The sequence below is a fragment of the Fukomys damarensis genome, unplaced genomic scaffold (assembly GCF_012274545.1).
Source record: "Fukomys damarensis isolate Sample0158 unplaced genomic scaffold, DMR_v1.0_HiC HiC_scaffold_16, whole genome shotgun sequence".
In the NCBI taxonomy this organism is placed as follows: domain Eukaryota; kingdom Metazoa; phylum Chordata; class Mammalia; order Rodentia; family Bathyergidae; genus Fukomys; species Fukomys damarensis.
Window position 1 is genome coordinate 65,093,086 of NW_022900928.1, and position 24,240 is coordinate 65,117,325.

A 24,240-nucleotide genomic window follows, 5' to 3' on the forward strand; every position below is an offset into this window, starting at 1 on the left:
TATATGTAATACAATATATATGTGTGTGTGTGTGTGTGTGTATTTAAAAATGCATGCAGCATATGCCTGTAATTCCAGCACTCTGGGAGACTCAGGCAGAAGGATCACAAGTTTGAGTCAGCCTGGGCAACTTAATGACTTTATGAGATCCTGTCTCAAAATGAAAGATGAAGAGGGCTGGGGATGTAACTCAGGGCAATGGCCCTGGGTTCAATACCCAGTGACTCTAGAAAAAAAGAAGAAAACAATGCATCTGTATAGAAGAATGCTTCAGATATGTTGTTGAGTGCTGTTATAATGGCTGTCACATTTTGAGAACTGACTGTATGCCAGACTATAGCCAAGTTCTTTTCCTACAACTCTCATCTTAACTCTAGAACAGTTGCCAGCAGATTGAATACCAAGACTCAGATCATGTATTTGCTTAAGGACACATAACTAGAAAGTAAGTGAGCTAGAATTTAAGTGTAGATTTTTCTACCCCCAAAGTTGTTGTGCCAGAATGAGGTGTTCCTCATGATTTAACTATGTGGGCGGGGTAAGCAAGTAATATCACACATCTGTAATCCCAGCACTTGGGAAACTGAGGCAGGAGTATGAGTTTGAGGGCAGCCTGGGCTATATACTGAGGCCCTCATTCAAAAAACCATGAAGGTGAGGTTGGGTTGACACATGAAAAAAACGTAAGAAGAAAACAACCCAAGATGGTTAAGGTGGTAAAATCATAGGAGCTATGCTTTGGCCTCTTCTATTTTCCCAAGTTTATTACAACTAAGTCTGTACTTTAAAAGAAAATACAGGGCTGAGTGTGGTGATACACATCTATAATCCTAGTACTTAGAACACTGAGGCAAGTGGAACATGAGTTTAAGGCCAGCCTACCCTATATAACAGGACCCTATCTGAAAGAAAAAAACAAACTGTAAATTACTAGAATCTTTAAAACAGCAGTGCTTAGATTCTGTCACATTCTATAGATGTGCTGTATTTTAGAAATAAAAGGTAATTTTCTTTAAAAAAAATATAGTATGCTGAGAATCAAACCCAGGGCCTTATGTACAATAAGCAAGCACTGTACCACTGTGCTATTCTCCTAGGACCCTAAAGTTTTGCTCATTTTATCTTTTCATTTAAAAAATATTCCTTGGCTAGGTGTGATGACACATGCCTGTAATCAATCCCAGCACTCAGGAGGCTGAGGCAGAAGGATTGCCAAGAGTTTGAGGCCAGCCAGAGCTACATAGTTCAAGGCCATCCTGATTTTCTCAAACTCTTGGCCCCCCCAAATTTCTTGAGTTTGAGGAAGTAATTCCAACTACTCAGGAGACTGAGGCAAGAAGATCGCAAATTCAAGGCCAGCCTGGGCAATTTACTTAGACATTGTCTCAAAATAAAAAGATTAGGGATAGAGCTCAGTGTTCCCTTGGTTCAATCCCCAGTACTACAAAATTAAATTTATTGAAGCAATAATAATTTTTAGGGCTGGGATTTTTAGGGCTCAGTGGTTCTGCCACCTGCCTCGCAAGTTTAAGGTCCTGAGTTTAATCACTGGTACCAAACAACAACAAAAATAGTAATATTTGAAATAATGTTTATTTGCATAAAACATCGAAGCAAGGAGGGGGGGAAAGCTATTTCTAATCCTGTCACCATGAGAGAGGAACTGTTTTAATGAAGCTGTCTTAATTATTTCTTTCAAATTATTTTCTAATTTTCACTCATATGGTCACTCCTTTTTTTTTTTTTTTTTTTTTTTTTTTTTGGTACTGGGGCTTGAACTCGGGTCCTTGCGCTTGCCAGGCAGGCCACCGAACCGCTGAGCTAAATCCCCAGCTTCACTCTATTATTGAGTATCTCTTTTTACCACAGTCTTGTCAAGATTGATAATTGCTAGCAGAAATATTTAAATAGTACCTCTGTCTTAATTCCTGAAGCTAGCATCTAAATGTAGGGTTTGAGACAAAGAAACTGTGTTTGTCTCTTTTCTTGAAACTTATTTACAGATCTGTAGCCCACAGCATCCTGTAACTTTGTTTCTAGTTTAAATAAAAAAGTTTAAATTATGTCCTTTAGTATTGATAGGTAATGTTATAAAGAATCTACTTGTCAAAAATAAGCTTTTTTTGTGGTACCAGGGATAGAACTCGGGTCCTTGGGCTTGTGAGTCAGGACCTTGCATTTTTGAGGCAGGTGGTAGCACCACTGAGCTAAATCCCAGCCCTAAAATCTGCTTTTAAAAAGTGTCTTAGCTAGTTGTGTTAGCCTGCACCTGTAGTATTAGCTACTTGGGAGGCTAAGGCAGGAGGAAATTAATTACAGAACAAAGAGAATACAGCTGTAAGGACAGACTAATCTGCCGCGCATGCGCAGCAGACCTGAGTTCTATCCCTGGTACCAAAAAAAAAGAAAAAAGAAAAAAGATTTTCTTTTTGGTGCTGGAGATAGAGCCCAACACCCCACACTTGTACACACACACACCCACACATACACATGAGATTAATCCCAGGGCCTTTACACTGAGCTGTATCTCCAGCCCTTTGTTTTTTTAAGTCATAGTCTCTCTCACTATGTTGCTGAGTTGTTCAGGTTAGGCTCAAATTTTTTATCTTCTTGCCCCAGCCTCCCGGAGTACTAGGATTACAGGCATGTACCACTGTGCCTGCCTGGAGCCTAGGACTTTGTACATGTCAAGTAAAAGACTGTCATTGAGCTATATCCTCAACCTAAAAAGGTTTTGTTTTGTTTTGTTTTTTGTACTGGGGATCGAACTCAGGTCCTTTTTTTGCGAGGCAGGTGCTGGAACCCCTGAGCTAAATACCCGGCCTTTTTTTTTTGTACCAGGGATTGAACCTGGGCCCTCGCGCTTGCAAGGCAGGCCACCAAACCACTGAGCTAAATCCCCAGCCCTGTTTTGTTTTGTTTTGTTTTTAAAGGAAAGATTTATTTTGACTCATGTTTCAATCCATAGCCAACTGGCTCCAAGGCAATACAGTGTGGCACAGGGGTGTAGCAGAGAAGAGTTGCTCTCTGCATAGCAGACAGGAAGCAGAGAGAAACAAGGAACTGGGGAGGGAGATACACCCTTCCCGGCCCCATGACCCACCTCTTCCTATCAAACCTCACCTTCCCCACAATTCAGTCACCTTCCCAAAGCCCCACCTGTGAGCACATGTCTTGAAGGATATCTAGATCTAAACCATAACATTTCATCCCTGACCCCCAAAGGTTCATGTGCATCTCTTCATGCAAAATACATTTCATCCATCTCTACGCATTGTTAGAAGTCCTAACAGTTACAGCATCCCTATGCAACCCTTTCTGAGCCAAGTGTGACATCTGCTTTCTTAAAGCAAGTCACTTTTACAATTTGTAAAATTTGTAAAAGCCTTGTTGTAAAAAAAATTTTTTTTTTTGGTACCGAGGATGAATTTGGGATCTTGTGCTTGCAAAGCAGGCGGCGGAACCACTGAGCTAAATCCCTGGCCCCCTTGGCTTCTTTTTAATGCTAATCTTTTTAGCAACTCAGCAGGTCTTTACTCCAACATTGCCAGCTCTTCCTTTTTGAGGAAACTAAGCACTTTTCAACTGGGCTATTTGCTCCTGATTTTCAGTGTAAACCTGGCTAAAAGCAGCAAGCAGTAACTGCTGCAGCCAGATTTTTCTCCACCAGTTTAGTTTGTCTGCTCTCTGTAATCTCAGTCATCTATAGTCTTAGGACATGAACAAAATGTGGACCATTTTTCTTCTCCGGCATAACACATGAACTGGACTCCAACTGTCAAAGGAGCAGTAGAGTCCTTCTTCCCAGTTGATACTTCCCAAGCCTTGCCTTTAGTATCTGCTGCCTTTTTTGTTTTGCTTTGTTTTTTGTTTTTAAAGACAGGTTCTCATTTCATAGTACAGGCTAGCCTTGAACTCACAAATCCTCCTGCCTCAGCCTCCTAAGTGCTGGGATTATCAGCATATGCTACCACACCAGTTTTACTATCTGCATTTTTTTTGTGCATTCTGATCTGCTAAACTGTGACCAGAATTTCCCATCAAGCTCATTACGCAGCATTTTAGGATTGCTTCTACAATCATTATCTCCAAACCTTTCCAAATTCTTCCCAGTGAATTGCTCCAAAGACTTCTGAACCACATGGTCAGGTAGCATTACAGCGGTTGACTGCATTTTCAGTATCAAAATTTATCTTAGTCACTTTCCTCATCACTGGGACAGAATACCTGACACCAGCAACTAAGAGGAGAGGTTTATTTTAGTTCACATTTTCAAACCATAGTTGGCTCTCTCCAAGGCAGAAGGGGCATAGTGGAAAGGCCTGGGCAGAGGAAAGCTGCTCATATCATTATGGCCTGAATGCCCAAAAAGAATGTTTTATTTTTTTCTTTGAGACATGGTCTCACTTTGTAGTTCAGGCTGGCTCTGAACTCACAATGTAACCCAGGTTGGCCTGAACTCTTGATCTTTCTGCCTCAAACTCCCATCCTCCCTAGTGCTAGGATTATAGGCATGTGTTACCACACCCAGAGAGAAAAGAATGTTTAACTATTTGGACAGCTGTTCTTTCTAGGCCAAGAAATTTCACAGGTTTCTAATTTTTCTTTCTTTTTCTAACCAGCACAACAGATTTGTCTTGGATTGTAAAGACAAAGAACCTGATGTACTATTTGTAGGAGACTCCATGGTACAGTTAATGCAGCAGTATGAGGTAAAGGTGGAAGGGGGTGAGAATGGTTCTTGGTACTAGTGTATATCCATAATTACTGGTTTTCATTCAGAATTGACCCTCTCTTTTTTGCTCTAGTTTCCCAAAAGCTAGATACTTGTTTGTTTGTTTTTATCCTAGTCATGATTCTTAATTATTATTTGGGCTTTTTTGTTTGTTTGGTTTTTTTGGTACCAGGGATCGAACTCATGTCCTTGCACTTGTGAGGTAGGCAGCAGCACCCCTGAGCTAAATCCTTGGCCCTGAATTTTGCCATTTTCTTATTTTATATATTTTTGTGGTGAATTACTCCTAATCCATTTCAAGAGTTAAGCTTCCTTCTGAGGAAAATTGAAAAGAAAAGATAGTTTTAAAATACTTCAATGAGTGGAGAGTTTTTGAATTGGTAGCTGAATTTAAAATATTAGTGGGCCTGCTTCACAAGCATAAGGTCCCAAGTTCAAGCCCTGGTACCAAAACATATATGTATTGGTTGGACTAGAGATACAGTTCAGGGGTAGTACTATATACCTAGCATGCATGAGGCCTTGCATTTGTTCCCCAGCATGCATGCACATGCATACACACACCTCAACCAAATAAAATGTTGCTATCTCTGTTAGGGCATCATACTGAGTTGTTACTCATTTCCTAATATCGCATTATTAAGAACTGAGTAAATATTTTTACTGTAAAGAAAGAACTGAATAACAGCACAAACTTAGAAGCCCTTTAAACAGTAAGTGGCACACCATTTCCAGTGTTAGGTTTGAGTAAAGAAAACGGAAATTGTTATTTCAAATCTCACAACACACTGCATTTGAAAGATTTCATTTCTTGCTAATTTTAATTTTTTAACTACATCAACTTTTTCTCTTTAGATATGGCGAGAGCTTTTTTCCCCACTTCATGCACTTAATTTTGGAATTGGGGGAGATACAACAAGACATGTTTTATGGAGACTAAAGAATGGAGAACTGGAGAACATTAAACCTAAGGTGAAATGAAACTTGTTTTTAAATGAATGTCATTGGGCCAGGGATTTAGCTCAGTGGCCCTGTGCCTGCCTGGCAAGTGCAAGGTCCTGAGTTCAATTCCTGGTGCCAAAAAATAAATAAAAGAATGTCATTAATTTTGAGTCTTTTTCAAATAAAATTGTTAAACTGTCAAACTATAGTAAAAAATATTCCTTCTTTAAAGCACTATTTCTCTATTGGTTTTTGCTTTGTGTCTCTTTAAGACAAATGACATTGTACAGGGCTGTATTTGTAATTGTTCTAATGATCTTCAGTTGTAGGAAGAGATTTCGTACAAAAAATGTGTGCTATTCTGCAGAATGGGTGGACCTGGACTGCTATGGGGGCGGGCTACTCAGGTGGGGCGTGGCTATACCATGATTGATTTTGAGAAGTAATTTGGATTTGTTTAACCAATAAACAAATTGGTAGCTGGGCATGGTGGCGCATGCCTATAATCCCAGCACTCGGGAGGCTGAGGCAGGAGGATCACTGTGAGTTTGAGACCAGCCTGGGCTACATAGAGAGTTCCAGGTCAGTCTCAACTACATAGTGAGACCCTATCTCAAAAAACCAAAAAACAAACAAACAAAAAACCAAATTGGTAATCAGGGCCTCCAAGTTCTTCTGAAGAAAATTTGTGGCAGATGTGAACAAATGAACATCTGTACCTAGTACCATATCACATTATAAACATTCTGAGTTGGCACACTCAATTTCTTTTCAACCATAACAAAAAAACCAGTGCTAAGTTGCTAATAAAATTTGCATTCATTGAAGGTATTTTATTCTTTGCCTTTCTAACAGAAAAATTCATCTCTCTGTGTGTGTGTGCTTCTTTTGGAACAGTTAGATCATATAATAAGATGTGTGTCTCTGACAGCCACCTTGTAAATTTTTTTTGTAGTAGTATTGAACTTGGGACCTTGAGCTTGTGAGGCAGGTGGTGGCACCACTGAGCTAAATCCCTGGCTTAAAATGGTTTATTTGTGTGTGGGTTTTTTTTGTTTTGTTTTGTTTTTTTCCATACCAGGGATCGAACTCGGTTCGTCGCACTTGTGAGGCAGGTTAAAATTATTTTTTTTAAAGAGAAAAACTTAGCCAGGTGTGATGGCGCCCGCCTGTAATCTCAGCACTGGGGAGGCTGAGGCAGGAGGATCACTGTGAGTTCAAGACCAGCCTGGACTACTACATAGTGAGTTCCAGGTCAGTCTCATCTACAGTGAGACCCTGTCTCAATAAATAAAAACAAACAAACAAACAAATAAATAAAATAGAGAAAAACTTGTTAAAATTGTATCCAGTGCCACCCCCCCCATTCTTTGAGTGTTTATGCCCATTACACTCCCTTGAGTACTTCTCTTATTATATGAGATACTTACAATGAAGGAGAAGAATGAATCTTCCTCTTATGTGAATTGTAAATTTATTCCTCGGGTTCTTTAGATTTCACTTAGTTTTTTGTTTGTTTTTTTTGATACTGTCAAAAAGAATCAGACTCACAGTCTTCCTGCCTCAGCCTCCTGAGTGCTAAGATTACAGGTATATGCCACTAAGCCTGGAAGATTTCACTTTTATTTGTACATACACATTATATATAATATAATTTAGAAGGCTTTGTTTTTGTACAGTTGAAGGGTATTTTTTTGTATAGCTCCTGGATTTTGAGAGATTAGCATCTAACTGATGATTAAAGCCTCTTTGTTTTCTCCTAAGTACAGTATGCCACTAAATTATTAATCTATTTGGAGTTATTCGGATACATAAGACATAAGTCAGTGTTTTAAAGATAACTGCCCAGTTAAAGCTGTCCAACACCATCTGAGAAATTCATCTTTCTTTGACTTTTGAGAAGATTTTCATCTAAATCCTGGAATTGTTTATTCCTTGGTATTTATCTTTTTTTCCCCTTTTTTATTCCCTCCATTATAGGTCATTGTTGTCTGGGTAGGAACAAACAACCATGAAAATACAGCAGAAGAGGTAGCAGGTGGTATCGAGGCCATTGTACAGCTTATCAACACAAGGCAGCCACAGGCCAAAATCATTGTATTGGTATGTAGTCTTTGAGTGGATGGAAACTTTAGTATCTTGATGTCTGCTGAGGAATCTTTTTTAAATGCAGTTGCTCATAAATACTGTGAATATTTAGGTGGATGCAGTTTATAATACTTCTGCTGATCTATTCTCTGATGTATCCCACTCTCTAATTGGTCTCATCATTCCCCATACTAACCTCAGGGTCATCTTTTACCTTCTCATCCTTTTTTAGAAATGTGGAAAGTCTTTGTAGCCCGTAGTACCCTTTTTCTTCTTTTTTTTAACCTTTTGATAAAAAATTTGCATGTAAGATTTGTCTGAATCCTGTGTGTTTTTATTTGACCTGGGTTTGGATTAGCTTAGATGTATTGTTCTCTTCCACAGTTAACATGTTGAAGATGGAGCTAGGTATGGTAACACACTTCTGTACTCCCAGTGTGTGGGAAACTGAGGCAGGAGGATCACAAGTTTCAATTGCTGACCTGGACAATTTAACTGAGACCTTGTCTCACAATAAAAAATAAAAAGGGCTGGGGACCCTGGATTCAGTCCATAGTACAACAAAATATAATGTGTGTGTGTATTGAAGGTGTTTATTAAAAATATCTGAACTCTCTAAAACATCAGAAATTTCATCAGCAGGAAAAGCGACACTTGATATTACCTTGAAGATTATCATTTTGTAAAGTGAAAGTATTAATTCTTTTTCATTTTTAGTACTGAGGATTGAACTCAGGACTTTGCACTTATGAGACAGGCTTGGTGCCACTGAGCTAAATTCCTTGCCCAAAAGTACTGTTTTATTTTGGGGGGGTTCCCAGTATAGACGTCTATCTCTGAGCCAGGCATGGTGATGTATGCCTATAATCCTGGCACGCGGAGTCTGAGGCAAGATGATTGCCTCAAGTTCAAGGCTAGCCTGAACTAACAGACCCTGTCTCAAAAAATAAACAAAAAAACATGTAACGATCACTCTGTACAAGGCACTGTTGTAGATTCTGAGAATGTAAAAATGAATACAATGTCATCCATTTCAGGGAGCTCAGTCTAGTAGATGGAGATAGCCATTTAGAGAGAATTAATTACACCATATGCTAATGAGAGTAATGGAAAAGCATTGAGTATAAGAGGGAGAGTAAGGGTGTTTTTATACATAAAAGTTGACATTCATTTAGTTTTAAAGAAGTCATTTGTCTCCAGACAAATGAGGAAAGGAAAGAAGATAAGACATCACAGAAAGAGTGGGGGGAAGAAGAAAAGATCAAAGGCCTGGACATGTGTGTGTTTGCAGAGTGACCAGAAAATGAGACTGGAATGGTTAGAAAAAGAGAGACCACAGAGAGGCCAGGTGTGGTGGCGCATGCCTGTAATCCCAGCACTTGGGAGGCTGAGGCAAGAGGATGTGAGTTCAAGACCAGCCTGGGCTACATAGTGAATTCCAGGTCAGTCTCACTACATAGTGAGACTCTGTCTCAAAAAACCAGGAAAAAAAAAAAAAAAGACCATAGAGAGTCTGGATTTTCGCTCTTTTCATTTGATGTAGTTGTTCATATTTTGCCTTATTCTAGAAAAGATTATATGGTATTGTAGTTAAGAGTCCACCTTTGAACTGAGCGTGGCACCATATGCCTATAATCCTAGCTACTCAGAAAGATCACAGGTTTGAGGCCCTTTCTCAAAATAAAAAACAAAAGAACAAGTGATATAGCTTGATAGTAGAGCACTTACCTAGCATGTGCAAAGCTCTTAAGTTTAGGGCCCAGTATTGTAAAAGAAAGAAAGAAATAAAACGTCCACCTCTGAAATGGCAGTGATACATAGCAGTTGTTTAGGAAGTGTATAAAAACTGCTGAACAAATTTTCTGGGTTTTTTCTTTTGTGTGTGTGTGGGTGGAGGGGTGGGGACAGGGCTTCGCTATGTAGTTCAGGTAGCCTTGAACCCACTGTGTAGGCCAGGCTGGGCTCCCAACTTTTGCCAGTCCTCCTGCCTCAGCCTCCCAAGTGCTGGGATCACAGGTGTGCATCACCATGCCAGGCTTAGGACACATTTTATCCTGCCAGATATATATATGGCTCTTATTCATCAAAACAGTATTGGTTCAGCCAGGGATTTAGCTCAGTGGTTCCACCGCCTGCTTCACAAGCATAAGGACCTGAGTTCAATCCCTGATTAAAAAAAAATATATATATTGGTTCAGTCCTCTTCGATGTATGTAGTATGGTATAGCTTCCATGTGGCATTAAAAGGTAGATGTGTCTTTAACTAGATTATTCTGATAGCTTTATGGAGAAGGGGTTGAAGGAAGACTGTTCAGGAGATTTTTCATTAATTGAGGTGAATGATGATAAGATCCTGAGTGTATGTGATTAGGATAAAGAAAAGGTGATATATCTAAAATCACAAGTAGAGAAAAACAAGTGGACCTTCACAGTTAATGATCTTCTTCTCTACTCTGCCCCAGGGTTTATTACCTCGAGGTGAGAAGCCCAACCCTTTGAGGCAAAAGAATGCCAAGGTGAACCAACTTCTCAAGGTTTCTCTGCCGAAGCTCACCAACGTGCAGCTCTTGGATACAGATGGGGGCTTTGTGCACTCGGACGGAGCCATCTCCTGTCACGACATGTTTGATTTCCTGAATCTCACAGGAGGGGGCTATGCAAAAATCTGCAAACCTCTCCATGAACTGATCATGCAGTTGCTGGAGGAAACACCAGAGGAGAAACAAACCACCATTGCCTGACTGACCTCCATCAGTGTTAATAGTATCCCAACTTCCTCAGATCAGTTATATCACTGGCACTACAGAATCCTCTTTCTTAAGGCACTTTGCATTGTAGGATGTTCCTGGATGCTCATATCTAGTGTTTGAAGGGGAGGAGGGATTTAAACTGGTCCTGTATATAGAAAGTTTGTCCAACACAGGAGAAAAATTAGCCAAGGAAGATTGTTATTTAAATTCATTTGAAACCAGAAGGGGACTTTTTAGTTGTATATGTGACACCTTCATTGAATTATCACTGTTTTTCCTAGAACATCATCAAGTCCACATACTGAAAAATACAAAGCTTTTTTTCTGTGAATTATGTTATATGTTCATCAGAATCATATCTACTTAGCTATAAAACTTCATTTTTTTCCCATTTTTAAGGTTCAAAATTTAGCCTTTTTGTATTTTGTTTTACTTGTATATGCTCAGTATTTTCTTAACATACAGCGTCAGATTAAACATGGTTGTCACTCAAACATGGGAGATGCTACAGTTACAAGTGAATCTGTTCCAGTCTTAAACTTTCCTATGCTTAGTAGTGAAAAACAGGTATTATCCCATCTGGGAAACTCTTTGGAGGACATTATTTTTATGCTGCTGAATATCATGTTTATAAGAGAACCAAGCATGCAGCCTTTTCTCCTCCTTCCCTCTCTTTTTACCACATTTTTGACCAAGGACCTCAGTTTCTGGAAGTGTAAGTCCCCAGCCAGTTATTCTCACGATATTGCTCATATATATAACTCATTCTTGTGTGGTTGTCTGTGCTATGGAGTCTGTGTAGTCTTATTCATATTAAGAGTTCTGGTTTGTTTTTCCGTTAAAAACTGTTATCATTTATATTTTGGAAAAAAAAATCAGATCACCTTTCCCATTCCATAACATCTGACGTTATTTCATGTTTTGTATCTTAAGGTATGTGGGTTGTTTTGTTTTTTCAGTTCTGGGGATGAAACCTAGGGCTCACACATCCTCGGAATGTGCTCTATCACTGAGCCTCACCCCCCAGTTCTATATTCTATTTTTTATGGGCTTAGTTCTTAAATTTCATCAGTCCAAAAAGATTTGGCCTTTTCTATGGAGAAACAGTGAAGCTGCTCAGAACAGACATTCTATATTTATCACAGCATTTTAGTTTTAAAGAACTAGGTTCATCTTTTTTTGGGGGGGGTACTGGGGATTGAACTCAGGCCCTTGTGCTTGGTGAGGCAGGTGGTGGCACCACTGAGCCAAATCCCTGGCCCAGTTCATCTAACTTTTAAGATTTCTTACTAATGTAGCTTCATCCAATAATTTCTTTCAAGAAAGGTCCTTATAATCTTAACGGCTTGCTTGAGCCAAAGGAACTGCCACTCAAAAGAATATGGAACAATAATTGCTTATTATTGAACATACCTGTGAAATATGTATAAACTGGATCTACAAATGTTTAAACTGGACCAGGTTGGGTAATGAAGTAACCCATCAAAATGTGCACTGCAGTGATTCTGTTTAATATTCAAATTCAGTAACTAAATGTGTGCTTTATAATCTACTCACGAAGCAGATAGGGACGGAGGCTTTGTGTATTAGAGTAAGGTTTATTGATCTGTGCTAAGACCCACTTCTGACTAGGAAGGATAGAACTTGGGCTTTGTGTGTGTGTGTGTGTGTGTGTGAGTTGAGCCTCTTTCTAGGAATTTGCTTTTGTCTTCTAAAGTTTTCTGAATGTATCATGACTTTAACAGAAAATACACATGGTGTTTACTAAACTTGTTTACTATATTGAAATTTCCTTTTTAGTAGCCCAGGTTCTTGAGTTTTTCAAAACAGATTTTTTTTTTTCTAAGCTGAGGTATAGTTTCAGGAAGAAGAGTAAAGTAAGCCAGAATTTTGTGTGTGAAAGGACAGTTGCCTGTCTAAGTCTTTTTGTGTCTGTCAGAAGGTGGAAGTATGGTCCAGATAAATCCATTAGGTTACTCCTGTAGCATTCGCTTTAGTGTCTCTCTTGACTGCATATCAAAATTCCTTTGTGAGCTGGCCTGCAGCTCCTTTGTTTTATATGTATAAACCCCAGATGTTACTACATTTTATATCTGCCAGAGCTCTTCAAGCAATAGTGTTTGAACTACTAGTCTAAATAAAATTCTGCCCTATCACCAGTGTGCAGATACTGAGTCCACTGTCATTTTTTGCCACATATCTTTACAGTGCTTTAGGCAGAAAGTGTTAATCTGTTCTTTTTTGAGTGACATCCCAGTTTGCTTTAATGACAGAATTTACTGCTAAGTCTTTGTACTTTTGAAAAATATCTATAATTAGTGCACTGTCTTGTGAAATGTCCCTGTTGTCATTGTGGAGGGGCCAACCTTCCAGGCAGCTATCAGAGATGTTCTATTCCTTTCCGGACAGATTTTAAACCCTTTGCCCACCATTCCTACTACAGGGCAGCCAGTGACAGAACTATTAAGGTCTCTGTAGTCCTGTATGAAAAGTGGTAGATCTGAGGAAGATACACTGCCATAGGCAGTCTAATGCAGGTGTCTTTGCTGCCCACACATTATAGATTGTGATAGGCAGTTCTCTGGCTACCACATTGGCTATTTGAACTTTTGAGGACATCTGCCTAAATCTGAATCTTTGTCAGAAACCTTAGCCCAGTAAAACAAATCATGAATAGCTCCTGCCCTGTTAAAGATTGTAATGTTGTTTAAAAACAAATGCAATTTTTAATTTTTCAAACTAGTCACTGTTTACAGTTGTATGCTAACACCTGAATTACTGTCTGTGCTGTGGTGTGTGACCATTGCCAATCTTATATTTATTGCAGTGAAGAAGAAACTAAAAATATACAAAAACAAGGAGCATGTCCAGGCTCCTGAATCTTTGTGGGTGCATGTGGGAGCAATGAGTGAGACCTCTTGAAAGGAGGCTTTTTGGGGAGAGGCCCCAGGCTCCCCAGTGATATTTGTCTTGGGGAATCATCACTGCTGCTGGCTGACTGAACCTTCCCAAGGGGAGCTTGTGAGACTGCTTTGGTAAAGTTTCCTTGACTAGTCGAACTCATCTGTTTTAGTGCATATTTCAATATAAATGTCAACATTTCACTCAAACTTGTTGATGTCTTTGTTTCTTTTATCAGTTTAGATTCCAGTAGAAAGAATGATTTTTTTTCTTGCCTTATCATAAGCAGACTGGATACTTGAATCAGCTTGCTGCTTTTCTGTGCAATTGAATGTACCAAGCCAATTTTTATCGTTTGTCTTGTGGGAGGTGAGGGCAGAATGGTTGAACGGGGTGAGGAGCTGTAAGGAATCCTCAGTAGATAAAGGGGAAAGCTGTCAAATGAAATGTTTCAGATTGCTCAAGAGTATCTGTAGTTAATGCTTATACTGCAGACTGACTCTTGCTCTTTTTTAATAAGTTCAGTGGTGAGGATTTGTGCACATAAAATCTCCTAAGTTCCATTTTTTTCATTCCTCACACTTAACAGTCATGAGTTTTGTGTTGTGTGTGGGTTGTTTTTTCTTTTTTAACCTTGGAAATTCTCTCCACTATTGCACCCAGCTTTAACTTGATCCCTCAAACCATTTGCACTATTCTGAGTTCATGTGTCATCTAGGTTAAAAAAAAAAAGAAGCCCAGCAGGCATGGTGGCACATGACTGTAATCCTAGCACTCTTCAAGGCTGAAGCAAGAGGATTGATTGCAAGTTTGAGCCCAGGCTGGGCAGCTTAACAATTTAGTGAGACCTTGTCTCAAAAAATAAAAAAAAAGCTACATATGTAGCATGTAGCTCAGTGTAAAGTTAAATCCCCGTACCTGTAAAACAAAGCACCTCAGGATATATTCTATTAATCCTCAGTGCTTTATGTATTTATGTAGGTGCATCCCTATTTTAGTATTGACTAAGGGGCCCAGGGTCTAGGTGTTACATACTGTCCAAAGGGTCTGTTGTAATATAGTTGGTCTGGGATTTGGAACACAACTTTTAAATAACTTCAGAGTCATTGCCCTTACCACTACTTATTCAACCTGAGGTATCTTTTTGGTTTAGATTTTTAAGTTTTATTTTTTTTAATAGGCTCTAGATTTTGATGTGCTGAATTCATGACAGTTTCCCCAGATTGCCTTTCAGTTGAAGGTCCTGGAATGAGGCTGGGACTTTTTTTTTTTTTTTTTTTTTTTTTTTTTTGGTACCAGGGATAAAACTGAGGGATTCGTGTTTGCCAGGCACATGCTACACTGCTGAGCTACATTCCTAGTCCAGTTCTGGAATGAAGTGACAGTCTTTCCACTTGAAACAAACCAACAGCTTCCTTTGGTCTTTTTGCAGCCATTATATTTCAAATTCTGTGTCCTATATGGCTACAAGAATTATTAGATTTATGGACCAGGGATTTAGCTCAGTGGTTCTGCCGCCTGCCTCGCAAGTGCAAGGGCCTAAGTATGATCCCCAGTACCAAAAAAATAGATTTATTTAAAATGCATAATCTGGCCATCTTCCTCATTTTGTTTCTTAATTAAAATCTGAAGGATGACTTGGGATATAGTCCGATGATAGAGATCATGCTTAATACATAAATACCTTTAAAAAACATGGATTTATAATTTAATTAAAATCTGAAGGATGACTTGGGATATAGTCCGATGATAGAGATCATGCTTAATACATAAATACCTTTAAAAAACATGGAGGTTTAAGAACTGTTAAAATACATTGCATAGGGCCAGGGATTTAGCTCAGAGGTTCTGCCTCCTGCCTTGCAAACCCAAAAACCTGAGTCTGATCCCCAGTGCCAAAAACAAACAAAAAAACAAAATACATTGCATGAAGCTGGGGTGTGATGGTGCACTGCTATAATCCCAGCACTTGGGAGCTGAGGCAGGAGAATCACCACAAATTTAGGCCAGCATAAACTACATAGTGATGTAGTCAAAAAACCACATCGCAGAAAGCTTATAGTAGATAGGAACAGCCAGGCATAGTGGCATAAACTTGTAATCCCAGCACTCTGGGATGCTGAGGCAGGAGGATCGCAAGTTCAAACTTAATTTAACCTTCAGCAACTTAAAGAGACCCTCCTTTTTCTTAAATTTTATTAGTACAGGTTTGCAGTACACAATGATCATCATGAGGAGCTGGTGAATGTATGTAACATTCTTTTTACATACCCTCTGTGAGACCCTGTCTTAAAATTTGAAATAAGGCTGGGGGTGTAGCTCAATGCAAGGCCCTCATTCAATCTGTAGTACCACGGTAAATATTAAAAACTAGACAAGAGTTGCCAGCTTCTGATGCTAGGTGGAATGAAGTTGGAGTGGGCAGCACAGTTAGAGATGAAAACATGAGGATTTGTGTGAAACCCTCAGCATACAACTGCATAATACAATGTAAGGATAGAGAGTACAAATTAAGGACCTCAAGCATGAATTCATTTATCACTCACCTCCCCAGGCTAAATCAGCCTGCTCCAAGTACTCTGTGGAGCTATAAAGACAAGAACAAGGCTCAGTTACTCACCTTGCCCATCATTGCCTATCCTGATAATATACCACACCAGCCATATTAACAGCTAGTGGATATGCCATTGTATTTCTTGGCAGCCACAATTTTCTGTGACTTTTGTATTACCTAATTCTTCACCATAATAATGCAACTGGGTGAAAATGGGTTACTTCTAGCTAGGTGTGGTGGTGCATACCTGTATTCTCAGCACTCTGAAAGGCTGAAGCAAGGAGGATTGCAAATTAAAGACCAGTGCAGGACATAGTGAAACTGTCTCAGAAAAATAAAAAAACGGCTGGGGATTTAGCTCAGTGGTACTGCACCTGCTTCGCAAGCTCAAGATCCTGAGTTTGATCCCCAGTACCAAAAAAATGAAAAAACCAAAAATACATGGGGTTATTGCTATCAAAGAGTAAAATATGGAAATATCAAATAGGTATCTTGTCCTAGTAGCCCTCCAATATTTAATACCAAGTTCCTCTCTACCCTGTGAGGCTTTACCTTTGTCAGCTGTGTGCAGGTTCCCCTTACATCACGCAATAGTGGTGAAAGCAGCCTGGGTTCCGAGACTTTGCTTGGCTCTGTCCAAATTCCCCTGTGTGAATAATCTCTTCTGTAGCCAAAGACAAGTAGAAGAGGGAGTAGTGCACTTAGAAGGCAAAGCTGCCTCACCAGCATCTGTATATGGGGGGAAACTAGACAAAATCAACAGGAAAATCCATGTGCTATGTTTCTTCAGCCACAGCGGGGGGAAGTCTTAAAACTGGCTACATGTTTTTACATAGCCATGAGAAGGTTTTGCTGAACCTCAAGTCTTGTTGGCTTGATTTTATACTATGCCTCTTGCCTTTTGTTTGCTGACTCATTCTAAATTCATTTACACACAGATTTTACATACTAATCAAGCTGTGCCAGCACATTATAAAGAATTTGTAACACATCACTGTACTCCAGCATACTTGTTGACCACCACCAATTTAGAAGATCAAGTCCAAGCTATTAGATATAACACAACAGTCCTCATGACCTGGCTTTTCTTCAATTCTTGTCCTCTCTCTCTACTTTTTAACTGTCATGCCAATAGCACTGAATTTAAACCCATGCCTTTGCTCCTAGTTGAAATCCCCTGTCTGGATTATAGTCCTGTCCCTTTATTTAAGCTAGCACCCACTTACCTTTACCCTGCATGGCTTCGCATGTTGGTGTACAACTGTAATCATAGCACTCGAGAGAGTGAGGCAAGAGGATCACCAGGAGTTCAAGGCCAGCCTGGACTTCTTGACAAGACCCTGTCTCAATACAAAACAAAAAGAAACTCCTGCATTGGACACCACCTGGAGCTTGTCTGAGGCGGGAAATTAGGGTGAGCCAAACTGGCTGGGCGAGTAGGCATGACCTGTCAATCACTGAGGTCCAGAACTACACAGAAAAGAGTTATAAGCCTTACACGAGACCAGTCAAAAAGTGCTACCTTCACTTATTCTTGTAAGAACTCAAGTTTTTGACAGAATAGGCTAGACCTGATGTCAGCCTGAGAGTGCAAGATACAAACAAACGCAGCCATTCAGCTCTTGGCCACTGTTTTTCTCAGGGTCCGCTGTCACCCAGCAGAGTGTACTAAGTTTCCTACTTTCACTTGGCCTGCACTGGCTCTGCAGAGCATGCTTCTTTTCCAGCCTTCCATAGATGTAAAACCTCACTATCTTTTTTGTTTATCTTGACCAATTCTTTATTCAAGTCAGAAGAAACCTAGGAAGCACCACTAGAAGACCCCAGAACCTCAGAACTCCATGACTCTTTTTTTTTCTTTCTTTTTTTTTTTTTTTGGTACCAGGGTTCGAACTTGGGACTTTGTGCTTGCAAAGCACCACTGAGCTAAACCCCCTGTCCTGACTTTTTCTGATTTGCATTTTCATCTATGGTCTCTGTTGGGTCTCATACCTGAGTTCACATGATTCCCTGTGTAAATCTTGTATTACACTGCACTTACCACTTTGAATTTTGTGCTTGTCTGTACTACTACATTATGAATCCTTAAGAACAGAGTATATGACATATTTGCATTCCCAGCACCTAGTTTAGTGACTAGTACAAACTAGGCACTGAACAAAAGAAGGAATAAATGAATGGGAAGTAGATTTATTCGTAGTCATCAGGCCAGTAAATGTCAGAACTAAACAGGAACACAAGTCTTTTTACTTTGGTGTCTAGTTATTTGGATGTCACCATGCTGCTTCCTGTTAGAAACACAAATGAGATAGAGTGGCCAGGGGTTTAGCTCAGTGGTGCTGCTGCCTGACTTGCAAGCGGAAGGTCCTGAGTTCAATCTCAGATACTAAAAACCAACACAGAAAGAAAAGACATAGTGGCACATGCCTATAGTCCCAGCAGTCTGAGAGGCTGGGGCAGAAGGGTCATAAATTCAAGTCCAGCATAGGCAATTTAGTGATTTAGCAATACTGGCTCAAAATTAAAAAGCACTGGATATGTAACTCAGTGCAAAAGCCATGGTTTCAATCCTCAGTTAAAAAAAAAAAAGATACTATTCCTCCTACTGATAAAGGCAAAAGTGAAGCAAAATTTACTTAACAACAAGCCAGGTGTGGTGCAGGAGGGTGAAGCAAGAGGATTGCTGAGAGTTCAAGGCTAGCCAGCAAGAGAGACCCTGTCTCAAAAGAAAGGTACTTCTACAATGTAATCACGTACTGTAAACATGTTCTAATAAAAATTTAAAAAGAACAAAAGCAGATACAGTGCATACCTACTACAAAAATTTCTGAGACATATTTTGGTATTGTTTAGTTAGAACTATATGGAATTAATATTTTTATAGGAAAAGTGAAGGTAAGAGAAAAGCCTAGATTGGTTCAAAGGTATGATGAAAGACAATCAGGTTTTCAACACTCTGTGAAACAATGGGGTTATACAAGTTATACAAGGTCCGAAGTGTAGCCTGAGAGGTAAGCTGGAGTGTAGACAGGTCCTTTCTACTAACAACTTGGAGTAAGGACTTGGTAACTGCATGTCATACGCAGTTCCTCCAATTTCTTGGCCAGAGCTCCATGCTGTCTTAGAATTGGGAAAGGTCTATCCTTTGTTATTTTTTAATTTTAGATTTTTCTTTGTTTTGTTTTTGGTAAAGGAGAAAGAAAAAAAACAAAACAAAACAGTGCACTCTAGCTACATCTCTAACTACCACCACCCGCTTTTTAAAATTTTGCAACCAGGTAGGTGCATTAAGTATGGGATTGAACTTGTAAGGTCCTTTCACCTTAGCCTCCTGAGTAGCTGTGATTAGGTATGTGCTACTGTGCTTGGCATGGGCTGGCATTTTTATCAGTGATCTTTGGGGCACAGATTTGAGTTGGTACATTATTTATCTGCCTGTTTCCTGTAACCTGATGACCAGCTTTGTCTCCTGGAAAGCACTATACTGGTTCCATTGCATGGAGGGAGGGAACCAGATGTGGCGCCTGAGTGGACTGTAGCCACCTGCCAGTGTGGCTGGAGGAAGCCCAGCCTTAGGAAATGGAAAGTGACTGATCTGTCTCTGGCAGAAAGTATTGCCCACTTGGTCAGAGCTGCTCTCCCTTGTCTCTTCCTGTTTTTTAGACAATAGTTTAGTGTGGTGAATGCAGCCAATCCCGACACCACTGTATCTTATTTAGAACAATGGAAATGAGATGAGGCTCCTGAAAGCCTCATAGTTCAATTTGCCTAATGCACACAATGCAGGGATTTAACTATTAGAACTCTTTGACATCAAAGCCCTCTCTCTGTTTCTTTTGTGCTGGGGATCCAACCCAGGTGTGCTCTTCTACTGAACTATATCCCCAGCTTTTTATTTTTTTAATTTTAAGACAGGTTGTTGCTAAGATGTCCAGGCTGGTGGACTTGGTGATCCTCCTTCCTCAGCCTCCTGAGTAGCTGTAACTGGGGTTACTGGCATGTGCCATCATGACTTTTTTGGGGGGTGCCAGTGCTAGGGATAGAACCCAGGGCCTCACATTTGCTAGGCAGGTGCTCTATCTCAAAGCCCTTGCTTGTCCCTTTATTTACTAGGCTAGCACCCACTTACCTTTACTCTCCACAGCTGGGTGTGATAGTGCACACCTGTAATCCTAGCACTCAGGAGGCTGAGGTAGGAGCCTCGTGAAACCACGTGAAACCATCTTCAGAATGATGGGAAATGCCTGTATGGTTAGCTTATTTTTCGTCTGTCTTGTATCTATCTTCGCAGTCCTTGAAGGAGAGGGCTGTGGCACAAGGACCAAGCACAAGAGAAGCCCTGTGACAGAACAGAACTCACCAGTGCAGAACTCGCTGACGCTGCTAGGGCTTCCTCTGCCCCAACAATTCTCTTTGAGCTCCAAACAGATGCACTGAACCCTTTTTATGTTCACGATAAGGCAGGGAACCTCAAGTCTGTTTCCCTCAGATGGGTTAGTTTTGTAACTTTTTGTCTGGGCAAGTTATACCACTGCTTGATTCTAAAGTCTATTTTCATTCTGCCATCTACTCATAAACATGGCTACTTACTCCCTCTCAGGTTCCTAAATTATATATTTGATTGGATTCAGCTAATTCATTGACTGTGATTCTTATTGTATCCTGCTCTTGGTATAGTCTTTGGCACATTCTGACAATTCCCCTGAGCCAGTTGAAGTATCCTCACCATCCTCTGCCCCAAACTCCACAAATGCTCTGTGACTTAAAATGGAGCCTGTTAGCTGCTTGGTGAACAGGCCCATTTCTTCGACCCATGCAGCCCTCACACTCAAAAAGGGTGGTCCTGCACCAGGGATTTAGCTCAGTGGTTCTGCAGCCTGCCTGGTAAGCAAAAGGACCTGAGTTCAATCCAGTACCAAAAAAAACAGACAAAAAAACAAAGGGTGGTCACAGGGAAACAGGCATCCTCTACTGACCCCACCTTACCCTCTTCAGGGCTAGTTTGGGTTGAGGTTTTTGTATAATAAGGCAAAGAATGAAGTTGTTGGACCTGTGCAGAAAGTCACAAGTACTGCCCTGAAACCTGGGCATCTTCCCTTTTCACTCACAAGTCTGGCTTTGAGGCCCAGCACTGCCCTTTTATCCTGCTCCAGGCAACAAAACCAGCCTTCTTTCCTCTCTGCTGGATTTCAGAAAGAGCCTATTCATAACTGAGTTGTTCAGTTCCCTCCCTAGGGGCGGGGTGAGGAAAGTTCTGCAGACCTGAGAACAGCTACAAACTCTTCAGGCTGCTGCCTTACCCCTCTGTCTGAACGCCCAGGGTTCTGGGGATTTAAAGGTTAAGCTCTAAGACTGGCAAGAATGCAGGATCCCTCTAGGTTTGCTTTTCTCTCTCAAGATGCAAAGAGAAAAGAATATTGTAAATCAACAGTTGTGTGCCCCTAGGGCGGTAGTTTGTAACCTGTATTGCAAAAGCTCCTGAAATGTAATCCCATATTTCTGGAGGCTGAGGCAGAAGGATTGCCATGAGTTCAAGGCCAGCCTGAACTACATAGCCAGACCCTGTCTCAAAAATAAATAAACAAAGCAAACAGCCAGGCATGGTGGCACATGCCTGTAATCCCAGCTCTTGGAAGGCTGAGAGGCAGGAGGATTGCTGAGAATTTGAGGCCAGCCAGCCTTGGCTACATAGTGAGTTCAGGGTCAGCCTGAACTACAAATCAAGATCTTGCCTCAAAAAACAAAAACAAAAAAAGCAAACAAATTCCCAGAGTATTTGTTAAAAATGCAGATCAGAGGTACAGTATGTGTTGGAGTCCCCCATAATCCTAGCATTTGCCTTTGTACTCAGGAAGTTGAAACAGGAGGATCATAAGTTAAAGACCTGGCCTACTTGTCTCAAATCAAGCAGATTTTTGGACTGCTCTGTGGTTCACTAAGTATGGAGTAGAGTTGTAGATGTGCATTTTAGACAGTCAAGAAGGGTCACATTTTCAGAATGTTTCTCACTAGCCCCTAGCCTGGATTTATGTATATAGCCATGCAACAGCCAGCCTGTAGCTGCAGCTCTGTGACCTTCAGTTTGTTCTCATAACGTCCAGGAAAGTTCCTGGCATTTGGTAGACCATTTAAATTACATCAGGCTAAAAACTCAAGTGTGGGAGTGTTTCTTGGAGTTTCAGATTATGTACTGAAAATGAGGTAGGATATCAAAAAGATAGGAAAAAGACAAATCATAATTTAAAATTTTGTGCTTTGAAGATTACAGTTTGATTAAGGTTATCTATATCTATACTCCCTCGCTTTGTTTATTCTTCTCTCCCAGGCTCAACTCCCTTAAAATCCCTTAAAGATGCTGTAAGCCCATCAAGTAGCTTAGTTGATAAGTAAAAGACAGAAAACTGACTTTAAGACAGAAAAACATATTCAGAGTATTCAAAAAATGTTTTTGGGGAAAACACCCATCTTAAAAAAACAAAAGCAAAAACAAAAACAACCCACAATGGACTATGCTTGTGCTTTTCTCCTGTAAAGTGGGCCATTATTTTTATCTGTAAAACCAGTCAGTTTTCCATCCTATGACCCTCAGTTTTCCTCTATAAACCAAGCCCAAACTTCCTATAGATTCACAAATTCCACAAATGTCATTGCCAAAAGCACAAAAGTATACTCAGCTCCAGGGTATAATGCCTCTCTCCTTCCTCTATTTCTTTGAGTGTGTACTTTTTAAAATTCTGCCTAACAAATACCTTTATGCCTCTTACTAACTTGTCCTAAATGTTCTTTTTCTGTGGTGGAAGTCTTGGAACCTACAACCTGCCCTGTGGGTGGGGTGAGACTAGATTCCACATCTCTGCTTTGGGGACTTCCTTGGACCCTGTCCTGTGACAGAAAGATGAGTGGTGTCATAATGAGAAAATGAAGTCTGTTCACTTGGAAGACAGAAACCATACATCGATTCTCTAAATGGGATAGCTGACTATATGGAGGCCTTAAAAAAAATTTTTTTTTGAGGCAGGGTCTTATTATATAGTTCATCCTGGCCTTGAACTCAACTATGTAGTCCAGGCTGGCCTTGAACTCACAGCAGTTCCTCCTGCCTCAGCCTCCGGAGAATTGAGTGCTAGGATTATAGAGATGTGTTGCCACACCTGTCAAGGAATGTTTTGTTTGTTTCGTTTTTGCATGGAGATTTATGCAGGCTTGTTACTCTGAGGGTCCCTTCATCCAAGTTTGTCTAGATGTGCTGGAAAGAGTACTGGACCAAGGTGCAAGAGATTTGAATGCAGGGGCTGGGGGTGTAGCTCAGTGGCACAGCACATGCCCAGTATGTATGGAGCCCTGGTTTTGAGATGGAGAACTTCCCTACCACTATACACAGATAAAAAGGCCAATGAGCTACTGATGAGCTCCTCTCTCTTTCTCTCCCCCCCCCAGCTGTCTTTTTTTCTGGTATGAGGGGTTTGGCAAGGAAACTCTAAGGTACTCTTACAGCTAACTTCCTAAAGCTTGCCTGTGGTTGCCACTTGCTTTAGTCTTCATCCTAAAGCATGCCACTCTTAGACTGGGTCAGCTCTAATGCTTTCATTCACTATTTTCCCATGAATAGCAATGTTGGTGATTATTAAATGTGTATTGCAGAAATGAATGACTACTTATCACTGATTATAAAGTGAAATAATCCTTATTGGAACAATACTCCGGTGATAAAGCAAGGGCAGGAGCTGAGACTTCAGTCATTCTTGCCAGCTGAGAGACTCTAACAACGCCCTAGGCCTGAGTGGTTTTATCAGGATGTCTGGTAATTTCAGAGGTGGCCACATTTCTTTTCCTTTAAACGTATTTAGCTTATCTTATAAATGGAATGTATATACATTGTAATAGATTTATATATTTTACTCAATTTTGGTGCTTGGAACTTGCTAAATACATTGTTTTAAAACAGGGTCTCACTATGTAGTTCAAGCTGGCCTTGAACTCAACTTTGTAGCCTGGGTTGACCTCAAATTCATGGTGATCCTCTCAAGTGCTGGGATTATAGATGTGCACTAAACATATGTTGTACATTTGTAAAAAGTATGAAAAAGAAAGTGTAGCTGATACATGACTGTACTTCGGAGGCCAAGTCAAGAGGACTGAACATTTTAGGCCAACCTGAACTACAGTGACATCTTGTTCTAAAAACAAAAAACCAAACCAAACCACCTACAATCCAGTGATTTTTGTATTTGTGTGTTATTTTTGTATACTTTTGGAATTAGAAGAAAATG

General features: G+C 40.2%; 1 protein-coding gene across 2 annotated transcripts in view; it reads left to right on the top strand.

Annotated features, from left to right (window-relative positions):
* Positions 1–12,506, top strand: part of Pafah1b2 (platelet activating factor acetylhydrolase 1b catalytic subunit 2) — a 36,679-nt gene extending 24,173 nt beyond the window's left edge. For both annotated transcript variants that reach the window (XM_010629389.3, XM_010629390.2), the window contains exons 3-6: positions 4,623–4,712; positions 5,591–5,707; positions 7,658–7,780; positions 10,228–12,506. In XM_010629389.3, coding sequence (XP_010627691.1) covers positions 4,623–4,712; positions 5,591–5,707; positions 7,658–7,780; positions 10,228–10,506 — 609 coding nt within the window. In that variant the 3' untranslated portion in view covers positions 10,507–12,506. The remainder of the gene's footprint in view (positions 1–4,622; positions 4,713–5,590; positions 5,708–7,657; positions 7,781–10,227) is intronic.
* The last annotated feature ends 11,734 nt before the right edge of the window (positions 12,507–24,240 follow it).